The sequence below is a fragment of the Callithrix jacchus genome, chromosome 15, assembly GCF_049354715.1.
Source record: "Callithrix jacchus isolate 240 chromosome 15, calJac240_pri, whole genome shotgun sequence".
Lineage (NCBI taxonomy): Eukaryota > Metazoa > Chordata > Mammalia > Primates > Cebidae > Callithrix > Callithrix jacchus.
In genome coordinates, this window is record NC_133516.1 from 61933358 (window position 1) to 61946488 (window position 13131).

At 43.9% G+C, this 13131-nt stretch overlaps 1 protein-coding gene across 1 annotated transcript in view; it reads left to right on the forward strand.

The window, feature by feature from the left end:
* The window catches only part of ITPR1 (inositol 1,4,5-trisphosphate receptor type 1), a 354215-nt gene that overhangs the window by 301391 nt on the left and 39693 nt on the right, over window positions 1–13131 (forward strand). The window contains exons 53-55 of the mRNA XM_054245889.2: window positions 40–162; window positions 5462–5637; window positions 11204–11368. Coding sequence (XP_054101864.2) covers window positions 40–162; window positions 5462–5637; window positions 11204–11368 — 464 coding nt within the window. The remainder of the gene's footprint in view (window positions 1–39; window positions 163–5461; window positions 5638–11203; window positions 11369–13131) is intronic.

The window sequence follows — 13131 nt, forward strand, 5'->3', positions numbered from 1 at the left end:
GGTCTCCAACCTCACATGCTTTTGCCTTTGTCTCTGCAGCCCAGCCCGTGTTGTACTGGTGTGCCCGCAACATGTCTTTCTGGAGCAGCATTTCGTTTAACCTGGCTGTCCTGATGAACCTGCTCGTGGCGTTTTTCTACCCATTTAAGGGCGTCCGAGGAGGTACTCATAGCTTTAATTTCAAAAAACCTATTAGAAGCCTCAGGAAGGCTATGACTTGCATCTCAGTTGTGGTTCCTGGAAATATTGGTGCAATATTGGGTCCCAGTTATCCAGCTTCAGACAAGAGGAGATTGTAGTTGTTACCACAGATTTAGTTTTCAATCTAACTTACAATAATTTACCTTTTATATCCATCTTTTTCCCACTGGGAAAGAAAGAAAAGCAGCTAGATACTACTGAACCTGTGAGAAATTCTCTTAATCAGCCCCTTGTTTTATATATGGGGAAACTGTCTCAGAGCAGTTAAGAGATCAGGCCAAAGTCACACAGCTAACCCTAAAACAGAGATGTCCTGATGCTCAGTTCAGTATATGTATTCCCACACCATACTTCTGGAATTGGCTTCAGACTAAAGAATCTGTAAGAAACCTCTGAAATATTTTTTCTGCCAAGGTTCAGAGGGGAGGAAGGACTTGAATGACTGCAGTCTGTACAATGTTTAGTCTATTAAGAGCTACCTGCCATTATTGACGTAACAAAACATAATGATTATGGTGTTTCTGGATTTCCCCAGCCCACCTCCTTCCAGGCAACACATTTTGCTGAGAAAAGGCCAACACAGAGGGAGGCATTTTGCTATTTGGGGCCTGTGAACGCATTAATGGTATCCTAGAGGCATCCACCCTTGAGAGGTTCCAGTGACAGGCACTCAGAGCTCCTCTTCCATGATACATTCACAGCCCCTTTTCTGACATCCATGACAGCCACCTGGGAGGTCCACTTCCCAGCTGTATGTTTCATCAGAGCTTTTTGGCAGATCACTTCACATATGCATGTAACAACCTGCCAGGAACCACCTTGTGTGAAAGATAATGGGATAAAGACCCCTAATATAAGACACAAAAACTACACAGGAGTAAGTTTTAGGCTCCACTCTTTAGCTTAATCATGCAGACATCAACTCAAGCAGACAAGTATGGGTAATGAGTCAGTTTAAAGACCAGTTTGAAAGCAATGACATGTTATATAATGCTTACATGCCTAGGTTACCCTTTTGAGGAGTTAGCTTTTCTGTTTGATCTTAAGTTACATGGAAGACATCATTTGAATTTTTCCCCCCAAAAGTACAATGTAAACACAAATCCAGGAGAGATTTTTTTTTTAATGTCATGTCAGAAAGCATGAATGCCCATGTCTCTGTCTTAAAAGACTTGACTGGAACCCAGGGCTGCAAGGTTTTCTCTTTGGGGACATCCACCTTAGCCCAGCTGCCAGTCAGCAGAGGTGTGCATCGTGGAGGACCAGTGAGGAGCTCAGCTGGCTGTGGCAGAGAAGGCCCAGGTCTCCTTTCACTTCAGAGAAGTTGTCATGCTCCTCACAGCAGATCATTCAATCCTTACCTTGTCTGTGTTTTCGTTTACTGTCCATTGCTTTAAAAATATTTCAAACAGATTTTATTATTCACCATATCCATTTCTTCCCCAGTCATTTGTGGCAGTATTCAGGCCAGTTCTGGGGACAGGGAGTTGACAGCACCCCCCTACACCCTTCAGTGACAAGCCTCCTGAAGTGGCATTCTTAGACTTAGGAAATCAAGAGATTTAACATCTCTCTCTGGCTCCTGCTGCCCATTTGCCAAGCCACTTCAGCAAGTCCTTGTCATCCTATGTGTGAAGAGATGCTTACGTGAAGCCCATGGTTGGAAAACTTTGATATGGCTTCAGAAAGCCCTGTAGAACACAAGGAAAAACAGTTGCCAAAATAGTCAGGATCTCCAGAGCATGTGTTTCTTTCTCATCCAAGCTTGAGATCCCCTGGGTGTCATGACTGTTGAGGGTCCTTCCAACTCTAAAATGGTACATTCTGAATAAGCCATCAACTCGGGCTGGTCTGCAGGATGCAAGGATGCCTGGGTTGGAATCTTGGGCTTTAGAACTTCATGCTGATGGACTAAACTGAATGCATAAATTAGAGCTCATATGAGATTTGACCCAAGGAAGCCTTTTCCATTATCCAGTGACTGATATTGCCTTAAATGCATCAACTTACTCTCAGAGGGATTTTTTTTCCTTTTGTAAGATGAATCGAGGGCATTTTCTATACTGACGGCTTACCATCCACAGAAGAAGGGTTGTATTAACCCTCTCTATAAACAAGATCTGGTTTGTTGACCTGAAAGGATTTCTTTGAGTTAATATTTGTTAGGATTTGTTGCATCCTGAAAACAGGATTTCAAAATGTGTCTCTTGAATGTATATAATAGCCCTATAATGCATGCCAATGTGGTCCTGTGGCTTATAAGGTTTGTGACTGCCAAGAACCAGTGGCCTTAAAAGCTCCTTTTCAAAAGTATCATTCTGCCCCACCCATTTGTTTTAAACTGACAAGTTACAGTCTTTCAAAAGCATGCAGCTTTTGAAAACTCAGGCAGTTTCAGATTGCTTACTGAATTTGTGAGCATACCATGATGGCTAAAGCAAATGTAGTACTACTTTTTAAATGCTGTTATTATTGAAATTGTCAAATATACACCCAAGTAGAAAGAACAATATAATGAGCTACATGTACCTGTCAGCCAGCTTTAACAATTTTGCCTATCTTGTTTCATACATCCCTGTACTATATTTTTTGAAACATCTAAAATAAGTCTAGACATCTTGGATTTTTGGTTCATAAATATTTCAGTGCATATCTCTAACTTATAAGGATATTTTAAAATATGTATAATCACCATGCCATTATCATGTCTAACAAAACTAACAGCAAATCTTGTAATAGTCTGTCCAAATTCAGATTCTTCCAACTGTCTCAAAGATGTCCTTCTAGAGTTGGTTTTTTGGAATGTAGCACTGTGTTTTTCAACATTGCTTTTATAGTGAGGAGACAGCATTTTTACATTGCCCTCTTCTGGATTTGGTACCAGTAGGTCACACTGATGATACTGAGATAATTTTAAATTTTAAGAGTCCATTTAAAATGGCATTAAGCACTTCAGAAAATGATAGGTAAGCCAGAGACTAGGAGAAGATAGTCACCAAAGTATATATCTGATAAAATGCTTTTATCCAGAATATGTAAAGAACTCTTATAATGCAATAATAAAAAGACTATTCAGTTAAAACAGTGGGCAAAACATTTGATCAGACACTTCACAGAAGATATGTGAATGGCCAAGAAGCACATGAAATGATGTTCAGCATCACTAGTTATCAGGGAAATGTAAATTAAAACCGCAACACCATAGCACTGCAAACCTACCAGAATGACTAAATTAAAAAGATGGGTACTACCAAGCGTTGATCCTGTGGAGCAGATGGAACTGTCATATACTGCTGGTGGGAAGGCAGTGTGGTACATTCACCTTGGAAAACAGTATGGTATTGTCATTTACAGGTAAACATATACTTAGGATCCAACATTCTACTTCTCTATGTTTGTCCAAGAGAAATGAAAACATACGTCCACTCCAAGATTCGTACCTGAATGTTTCTAGTCATATTATTTGCATTCACTCCAAACTGGAAACTCATTGATTGTTAGCTGGACAAATAAATTGCAACATATTCATACTATAATATACTCAGCAATAAAAAGTACAAAGTATCAATACATACATGGTAACCTGGATGTATCTTATAAACTTGCTAGGTAAAAAAGGTCAAGCACAAAAGACTTCCTACTGATAGGGTTATTTTTCCATTTTTATGAAATCATAGAAAGTCCAAAACTATAGGGACCGAGTCCAAAACTATAGGGACTGACATCAGATCAGTAGTAGCTGGGGGTAAGGATGGGGCAAGGCATCACCTTCAAGGAGGTACAAGGAGACTTTTTAGAGGGATAAAAACGTCTGTATCTTGATTATGGTGACATAATCAAGTTACATGCAGTAGTTACATGACTACATAAACTGCCAAGATTCACCAAGTTTTACACTTAAAATGCATAGATTTTTAAAAAATATTGATAAGGACCATCAACTTCAGAGGCAAATGGTCAGCAGCCATTTGCTGCATCACTTTGGGCAAGAAATGTAACCTGAGACTCAGTTTCCTTTACAATGGTACCAACCTCCTGGGGTGGTTGAGAGGACTAAGTAAATGATCATCAGCACTAAGGGCTTGACACAACATCTAACAATGGTTAAATGTTCAGAAAGAGGCACATGTGCCTCAGTGTGCACTTCCTGAATTTCCGAGAAGCCTCTGCCTCTTTGCCCCCATTCCTAATCAGATTTTCCTTTTGAAGGATTTCAAAAGGGAAGAGGTAAGTGGCTGGGCTGGGGGAGCAGTTGTTAAAGTGAGGCTGAATCTCGGCAGGCATGGACTCAGTGAACTAGGGCAGCCAGCAGCTGGTGGAAGAGCTGTGCCCAGCAAGGGTGTCTCCTCCCTGATGGTGGACAATCCCAGCATCTCTGAAACACTGAAGCTCCTTTATATAAGTGGCCTTAATCATGTAGTGCTGCTTGTTTACATCTGAAGGAGACTCAAAATGTGACAGCATTTGAAATAGGGGTGTTTTTTTTTTAATGAGTGTTTTACAGAACTATATTTTTAGCCGTGTTGGCTCATGTTATATAACCAAGCCGTCTCGTGGGACACTCTAAATAGAACTTGCAGTAGCAAGAGATGACAAAAATTGATATAAGCTCTTTGACTGCAGGGATAATCTAATTGTAGGATGATGCTCATGACACGGAAGTTGCCTTTCTCTTTCCCTTGGAGAAATCTGATTCAGGCAAGGGACCTGCAGTTTTCCTTTGCATGCTTTTAATAGATATTAAGTTGAGGCTTCCAGGTCGCCTTCTCTGAGTGAAGTGTGACACATGCATGAGCTTTATTTCTCGATCAAGCTTTTTGTGAGTCCCTGTCAGGCACCAGGTACTTCCCTTGGGGGATGTGCAATCTGGTGAGAGAGAGGCAAGTAAACTGACCATTAGGAAATCGCGTCCTGTAGGGATGACTGGAAGCAGGGTATATGGAGGAGGAGGGAACTCCTGACATGTTTTTGTGGGGAGGAGAGGGATGGGGAGGCTTCCTAGAAGAAGTAATGCCAAAGCTAAAACCTGAGATGAACAAGAAGGGAAGAACTTCCCAGCAGAAGGAGTGTGTGTGAAGGCTTGGAGGTCAGAAAATACTGATGGGACTGGTTATGTATGGGGCAGAGAATCTGAGGTGAGTGTTGGGACTGGTAAGGCAAAAAAGTTATTGAAGATACTGTAATGGCACATGCTTTAGTCCTGTCCCCTGTCCTCAGTGAATGCACACGTTTGTGAGAGAACCCTGTTTTGTCCTTGCAGGAACCCTGGAGCCCCACTGGTCAGGACTCCTGTGGACAGCCATGCTCATCTCTCTGGCCATTGTCATTGCCCTCCCCAAGCCCCATGGCATCCGGGCTTTAATTGCCTCCACAATTCTACGGTTGATATTTTCAGTTGGATTACAACCCACATTGTTTCTTCTGGGCGCTTTCAATGTAAGTAGAAATACCTTCCTTGCCACTGTTTTGTTTGCAAGTAAATAGGAATGCCTTGCATTCTGGTTTCTAGAATCCTGGCCTGTGCTTCCAGTCCATAAATATATTGTTTGGGGAAACTGTTAAAATGGCAGAAGCAAGGGATGGCTGCAGGTGGATATCTCCCTCTTGACTGCCTCATGGTACAGTGAGCCTTTTAATGCATCCCTTGGGCACCAGCACACTCACTTTTAGGGACTATCCTTGTCAAGAGATAGGCAAGAAGAGTGGTAGCACTTGGAGATTTAAGTTAGTTTTGCTAATCTAGTCAAAGGTTTGTTGGGATAGGAGATTTTAGACAATAAGTGAAATGATCAAATATTAACACAGCACCCACTTCTGGCAAGGGCCACATAGAAAAAAGGGGAGAGGGGCCGGGCCTGGTGGCTCACGCCTATAATCCAAGTACTTTGGAGGCCAAGGCGGGTGGATCACCTGAGGTCAGGAGTTCAAGAAAAGAGGGGAGAGGTAAGAGGGACTGGCCAAACACAGAGATGGGGCAGGTAGAAAAGGAAGAGGAGAAGCAGAGACAGTTCTTTCAAAGTCAGTGGTGGCATTTAGAAATGCTGTTTCAGTACCATTGAAAGATAGAAGCCAGTTCCATCTCTGGGAGAATTCTTAGGACAAACTGATATAAAACCATATGTTGGAGAGGTTTCCTGGTGAAAGGAAGGAGAAAATTTGGACATGTGAGGCACTTGAGGATCTACAAATGCCTTCCAGGGTTTCTTCCCTAAACATACAAGGAAGCTGAGGTCCTTGTGCAAAACTGGAAGTGATGTCGCAAAATAATATAGCAATTCAGTGCAACAGCAAATGTCCCAAAGTGAGTATTGAAATGGCACAGGCAGCAAGGACTTTAGAGGAGATGAGGTCACATCAAGCTGAAAAACTTACAGCGGAGAGGAGGCAGGATGGAAATTAGGGCCTACGGATTGTAGGGACAGGCCCAGTGACTCACATCTGTAGTCCCAGCACTTTGGGAGGCCAGCGTTAGTGGATCACTTGAGGTCAGGAGTTCGAGACCAGCCTAGCCAACATGGCAAAACCCTGTCTGTACAAAAAATAGAAAAAATTAGCTCAGTGTGGTGGCATGTGCCTATAACCACAGCTACTCAGGAAGCTGAGGCAGGAGAATCGCTTGACCCTGGGAAGTGGAGGTTGCAGTGAGCTGAGATTGTGCCACTGCATTCCCCCTGGGTGACAAAGGGAGACTCTGTCTCAAAAATAAATAAATAATGTTTAAAAAAAAAAAAAGCAACGGAGAGGATCTGGCCAGGAAGCATGGATTGAGAAGAGTGTTTGGTTTTATGGGCCCCATAGGCCAGAGCAGAACAGTGGCAATGCCCAGGATATTATCAAGACAATGAAGAGTTTCACCTTGTCCATGGTACAGTAGTGATCAGTGGGAATCAATCCTGTATGAGTCACTTGCAGCATGGAATTTTAGGATAAAGTAACAGGACTTCATCCCCCAAGTCAGCATTCCCGGAGCATATTCCATGTTGATAAATGTAAGGTGAAAAAAGGGTCCCGTGGTCGAATCAACATGAAAAATGCTGGGGTAAACACAGTGAAGTGTTTCGTTACTTCAGGCTTCCCCTCAGACTTGAATGTTCTAGTTTGGATATGGATTAGGAACATCCAAGGAAAATAGTGTATTTCTGTTTCCCAAACTTATTTTCCTGCAGTTTTTCATAAGTATCACTTGAGATTAGTGTTGTATAGAATGTATTGTTGAAAACTCTGTTCCCAGTAGTGGAAATTGCCTGTGGTGTTTTGAGCCAAGAAATGGTCTATACAAAGAAGTATTCTTGAGAAAATGCATTCAGTATGGCATGTTATATGGATTCGTCAGGAGGGACTAGAGGCGAGGAGGCTTTTTAGGGGCTGTTGCTGTGCTTTGATTAGATTTGACAAGCCTGAGTCTTGGTCATAGTGTCGAAGAAAGAAGGAAGGTACGGACGTCAGAAATGGGAAAGAAATAGGCTGAGTGCAGTGGCTCAAGCCTGTAATCCCAGCACTTTGGGAGGCCAAGCTGGGCAAATCACTTAAGGCCCGGAGTTTGAGAACACCTTGGCTGGTGTGCATGGAAAACCTCTCTCTACTAAAAGTACACAAAAATTGGCCTGATGTGGTAACATGCGCCTGTAATCCTCGCTACTCAACAGGCTGAGGCACAAGAATCTCTTGAACCTGGGAGGAGGAGGTTGCAGTGAGCCGAGATGATGCCACTGCACTCTAATAAGGCCTGGGTGACAGAGTGAGACTGTGTCAAAAAAGAAAAAAGAAATGGGAAGGAAATAGTAACACGTGGTGGGCACAGAGTCAGTGCCTCTCCCCCGAAAGCAATGCGCTTGTATTAGTTTATTCTTACATTGCTATAAAGCAATGCCTGAGACTGGGTAATTTATGAGAAAAGACGTTTAATTGGCCTGAGGTTTTGCCGCTGTACAGGAAGCATGGCAGCATCTGCTTCTGAGAGGCCTCAGGGAGCCGTCACTCATGGCGGAGTAAAAGCAATAAAGTCAGAGCCGGCATCTTCAGATGGCTGGAGCAGGAGGAAGCGGGTGGGGGGAGGTACCACTTTTAAACAACCAGATCTCTGTCCCTATACTGTACCCAGGCCGGGTGGTGCTAAAACATTTATGATCCAGTCACCTCCCACCAGGCCCTGCCTCCAATACTGGAGGTTACACTTTAACAGGAGATTTGGGGGGACACAGAACCAAACCGCATCAGTTCTCCAGGTCCTTTTTTTAGGCAAAGAGGGTATCACTGTCTTGATTGGGTGATGAAGGAGGCAAAAATGGCTCCAAATTTTCAGTCACAGATGACTGGGAGAAGAAAAACGTGGGCATCTGAAATGAAGTCATGCAAAGATCGAGTTTTCAGGGTGAAAACGCATTTAAATCGTTGACTTACTGGGCTTCAGGTGCAAAGACGCACCGTTAATGTTAGCTGTGGCATTTGGAAATACATGACCAGAACTACAAGAGAGAATGTAAGGATTGCCTGCAGTGAGAGGAAACCATTTAAAAAGGAAATACAAAAGAATTACATAAACAACTAGATAGGAAAAATGCTCAGTATTTCAGAGGCTGTCTTCTGTGGGCTGGCTAGTTCTTGTTTCTCTGGCTTCTCTGATAATCGTTCCACAGTTACCACTTCTTTTTTGTTTGTTTGTTTGTTTTGAGATGGAGTCTCGCTCCGTCGTCCAGGCTGGAGTGCAGTAGCATGATCTTGGCTCACTGCAACCTCCACCTCCTGGGTTCAAACGATTCTTCTGCCTCAGGCTCTCGAGTAGCTGGGACTACAAGTGCACACCATACCTGGCTAATTTTAGTATTTCTAGTAGGGATGGGGGGTTTCACCATATTGGCCAGACTGGTGTCGAACTCCTAACCTCGTGATCCGCCTGCCTGGGCCTCCCAAATTGCTGGGATTACAGGTGTGAGCCACTGTGCCGAGCCACTCATCACTTCTTTAACACAAATCAGTTGGGAGAAAGACTCAACTGAGACAATTAATTACCATTTACAACAACATGAGCTGGGGTGGGAGGGGCAAACAGCTATAATAAATAATTATTTAGAAGGAATTTTAAAAGAAAGAAGCACCCACATGGAATGTATGGGAGAGGGAAAGTAGCTGTGGATGGAGACAGAGAAAGAATGTTGGAGTTCTGAGAGCTGGAGAAGGGGAGGGCAGGTTCCTGAAAGCCCAGCTGGGAGAGTGGTGAGTAGGGTGAGGTGGGAGCCCTGTCGTGCTGCAGGGAGCTGAGACGGATGCTAAGAGCAGACGGGAAGACTGCTGGGTGTGCAGAATCCTTGGAGACTTCACATGAGCTGCCTCTGTAGAGAGGTGGGGATGGGAGCCAGATCTAAGACTAACAAGCAGAGTCCAGCCGCAGGCTGAGACCACAAATAGCAGCTATTTCCTGGAGAAGCAGTGGAGAACACTAGGGCAGAAGTTAGAGGGGAGAATGGATTTGGGTGAAGTGGATCACCCCGGTGTTAAGATGGTAGGAGCCGGGGCATGTTTGAGGTCTGTAACGTGTAATGTCACCCAGGGCACCATCTGCCCCTCCCTGAAACCACATCATTGTGGATCATCCAGAATCAGTGATACTTTTCCACCCTATGAAAGCCCCTCTACTAGCAAAGGTTAAAATTTTGGAAAAAACTGGCAGATTGAATGCTTAGCCTGTCTGAGAAATCTAGTGATGATCTGTGGGTGTTGGCTTCCTTGCTTATCTGATTGCCGAGAAGCTCACTTACACCGACCTACCAGATTAACTGGCAGAATTTCCCCAGCACCTGTGGCCAGGGGAGCTAGAGTAGCAGAAGATGGTTTTACCAAGTGTATCCAGAGAGGTTCCTCTCCAGCCTCCTCCTGAGCCACGTTTTTCTGTCAACATATTGCTGGAGAGAGACTTTCTGCCATTGGGGTTTCCATCAAAGGTGGGGCTATATCACACAATAGTTGTGTTAGGACTCCTTCAGTTACAGGTGTCAGAAAACCTCATCCATGCCAGCCTCAGCAAAGGAAAAACTGTACTGGTTGGTTCATTTTGACCAAGAAACCAAGAGCCTTGCTTCAGACACAGCTGATAACGGGGCTCAGACAGTGGCCTTGGGGCCAAGTTCCTCCTTGCCATCTTTTGGCTCTGTGTCCCCAGTATTGGTGGTGCCTTCAGCGTTGGTGGTGTGGCAGCTCCAGCATTTACAGCTGCTCAGGTTCAAGGTCGGTGGGAAAGAACAAAATTGTCTTTTGCAGCAATCCCAGGGAAGACCTCAGTGGATATCACTGACTCCCTTTGGTCCTGTGTCTAACTCTAACCCAGTCATTGTACCCAGGGGGATACAATATTGTGATGGCCAGGTTAGAGCCTCACCCACACCTCAAAGACTGCTACTCAGAGAGGGATGGATCCCCAAAGAAAAATTAGAAGTTATTCCCAGAAGAGAGGGCAGGGGAATAGAACTCATCCTGAGATCCCCCCCTTTTTTTTTCCCCAAGAAAATTCTTGTTTTCCCTGTAACCTTAGGAGCAGTGAAAGGCGAGAACTGATCACTGCTCACTAAATTGCCACCTTACAGTGCCTAGAATGTAACAAGTTCAGAAAAGGCTTTTGATCACACTGATCACAGGGTTCGTGGATTGAGGTGACTTCTGTGTTTGACTAACGCATATAAGAATGTTCGAAATGATTCATATCTCATTTTGAAAATCATAATCTCAGTATGTGTTAATTTTGTTTTTGCCATAGAGAAATGCGACTTGATTACTGTTGCACATGAAGTTACTTGACTACCATGTATTTTGTAATATGCCTGAAAAGCAAAGTAATGAAATGACTTAGATCTGCAAATGGTTCTTGGGGGGTTTGGTGGGCACCAGGTGGAGAAGGAAGCGTTTGTTTGGGCACGGTGACTAAAATACATTTGTGTGAGACGCTCTCTTTGCTCTCATGAAGAGTTCGGCACAGTCTGTGCCATCTGACTGGTCCTGTCATTGTTCTCAGGTATGCAATAAAATCATCTTTCTAATGAGCTTCGTGGGCAACTGTGGGACATTCACAAGAGGCTACCGAGCCATGGTTCTGGATGTTGAGTTCCTCTATCATTTGCTGTATCTGGTGATCTGTGCCATGGGGCTCTTTGTCCATGAATTCTTCTACAGTCTGCTGGTGAGTACCTGGTGTGGAAATATTTTATGTGTGGGGAACTAGGAGAGTATCCTCCGTCCTCTCTTACATTACAGACCCTTCCTTTTAATGGTGGTTGGTGTGTCTGGTCTGCCAAGATGGAAGCTCCACAGTTTGCAGCCTTTGGGGGACTTCAGAGGAAAGCCACACAGGAATTAGGTCAGCCCAGGAATACAGGAGTTGCACAACTGCACTGTGTCCTATACACACCAGGCCCGTTGCTTCTCAGTAGTGGAAAATGCCTGCAGTAGGTTCAGGAGATGTTTCCTCTCCATGCACCTTTGTTTTTCTTTATTTCTTAGACTCAGCCAAGACTTAAACTAGAGGAGTGTTTTTGAGGCTGTCCTCCAACAGTTCTCATGGAATCCATTTCTCTGAACACACATAGTGACCATAAGAGTAGAAACCTAGTTTTGAAGCCCCAGGATTCATGATAATGAGCTCAGTAGACTTATTGGTCCAGGAGACCCTTCTCAGTAAAAGTTATTTTGTTCCAATACAAGCCAAGTGCTTCATGTCTTGACAGTCTATGAAACAAGTTAGTTCTATCACCTTTCTCCTGAGTAGGTTTTTAAATTACAAATCAAATAACTGCTTACTTTCCTATAGTTAAAGGGAATCTAGACCTGTGGCATTGTAGATAAGAAACCATTTTCTTGTACCTACATAAAATGACAGAAAGCATAAAATTGACCTGTCTGCAAGCCACACCATAATGAGCCTAGAAATATTAAAATGTTTGTGAGGACAAAAATGATCAAGGCCTAAGGGTTGACTTGCAAAGAGGGACGGGCTTGCAAAAGGTGGAGCAAGGAAAGCGCTTCAGGGAAGTGCCTAGAAAATCCCTCCGAAGCACATGTGAGAGGTATCCAGCCACAGTCTAGTTTGATCCCATTGCATTTTCTGAAAGTGAACTGAGGTAGGACCATCATCAGAGCTCCGAGTTACTCTTATCTTTCTGCAGTAGGTTAGAGATTTGAAAGCACAAATGTACCTGTGTGAGACACTCCCTTCACTTAACTTACCTGCTTTGTGCCTCAGTTTCCTCATCTTTAAAATGAGAACACTGTGTCTCCCTCAGAGGGCCGTCATAGGGATTACATGCAGCTGTTCAGGTCAGGGGCTTAGAATAGCACTGCCGAACGATTGCCAGCTATTATTGTCTTTGTCATTCTATATTCCTTCCCCCGTCCAAAACACCATAAAGAATTCACCGTTCAGATCACTAGGATTAGCTCATTCCATTAGGGGTGGAGGTTGGCAGGCTAAAGGGAATGGATTATTTTCCCTCATCTAAAAATAGGTCTGGCTATATTTTGTGATTTTAGGCAAAGAGGTCTCGGGATATACTTGTGATTGCCATTATGTGGCCTATTTTGGTCACTTTGTATCAGAAATCTTTAGAGACTTGTGTTTGTTTCTGAGACTTTTTGTCTCATGCCATCATGTCCCTGGACAATAAATCCTGTCCTCCCTTGGCAGGGCAGCAGAGCTCAGTGGGTGGTCTCTCTCATCCCTGCCAAGGTGTCTCTCCCAAGAGACAGGAGATTCCCCTTTGGACAACACCACCTCGCCCCTATAGAGACTTTGACTTTTCCTCCAGTCTGCCTCTAGTTGGCTTTGCTTCTTTTCTGTTCCTTTGAGTTGTCTTCTTTTCATCACTTGCAATACAGGCCAGTTCCAGGGCTTGATGCAGGGCACATAATGGTGAGAGGAACAGTCCCTACCCTCGTAGTCCTCACAGT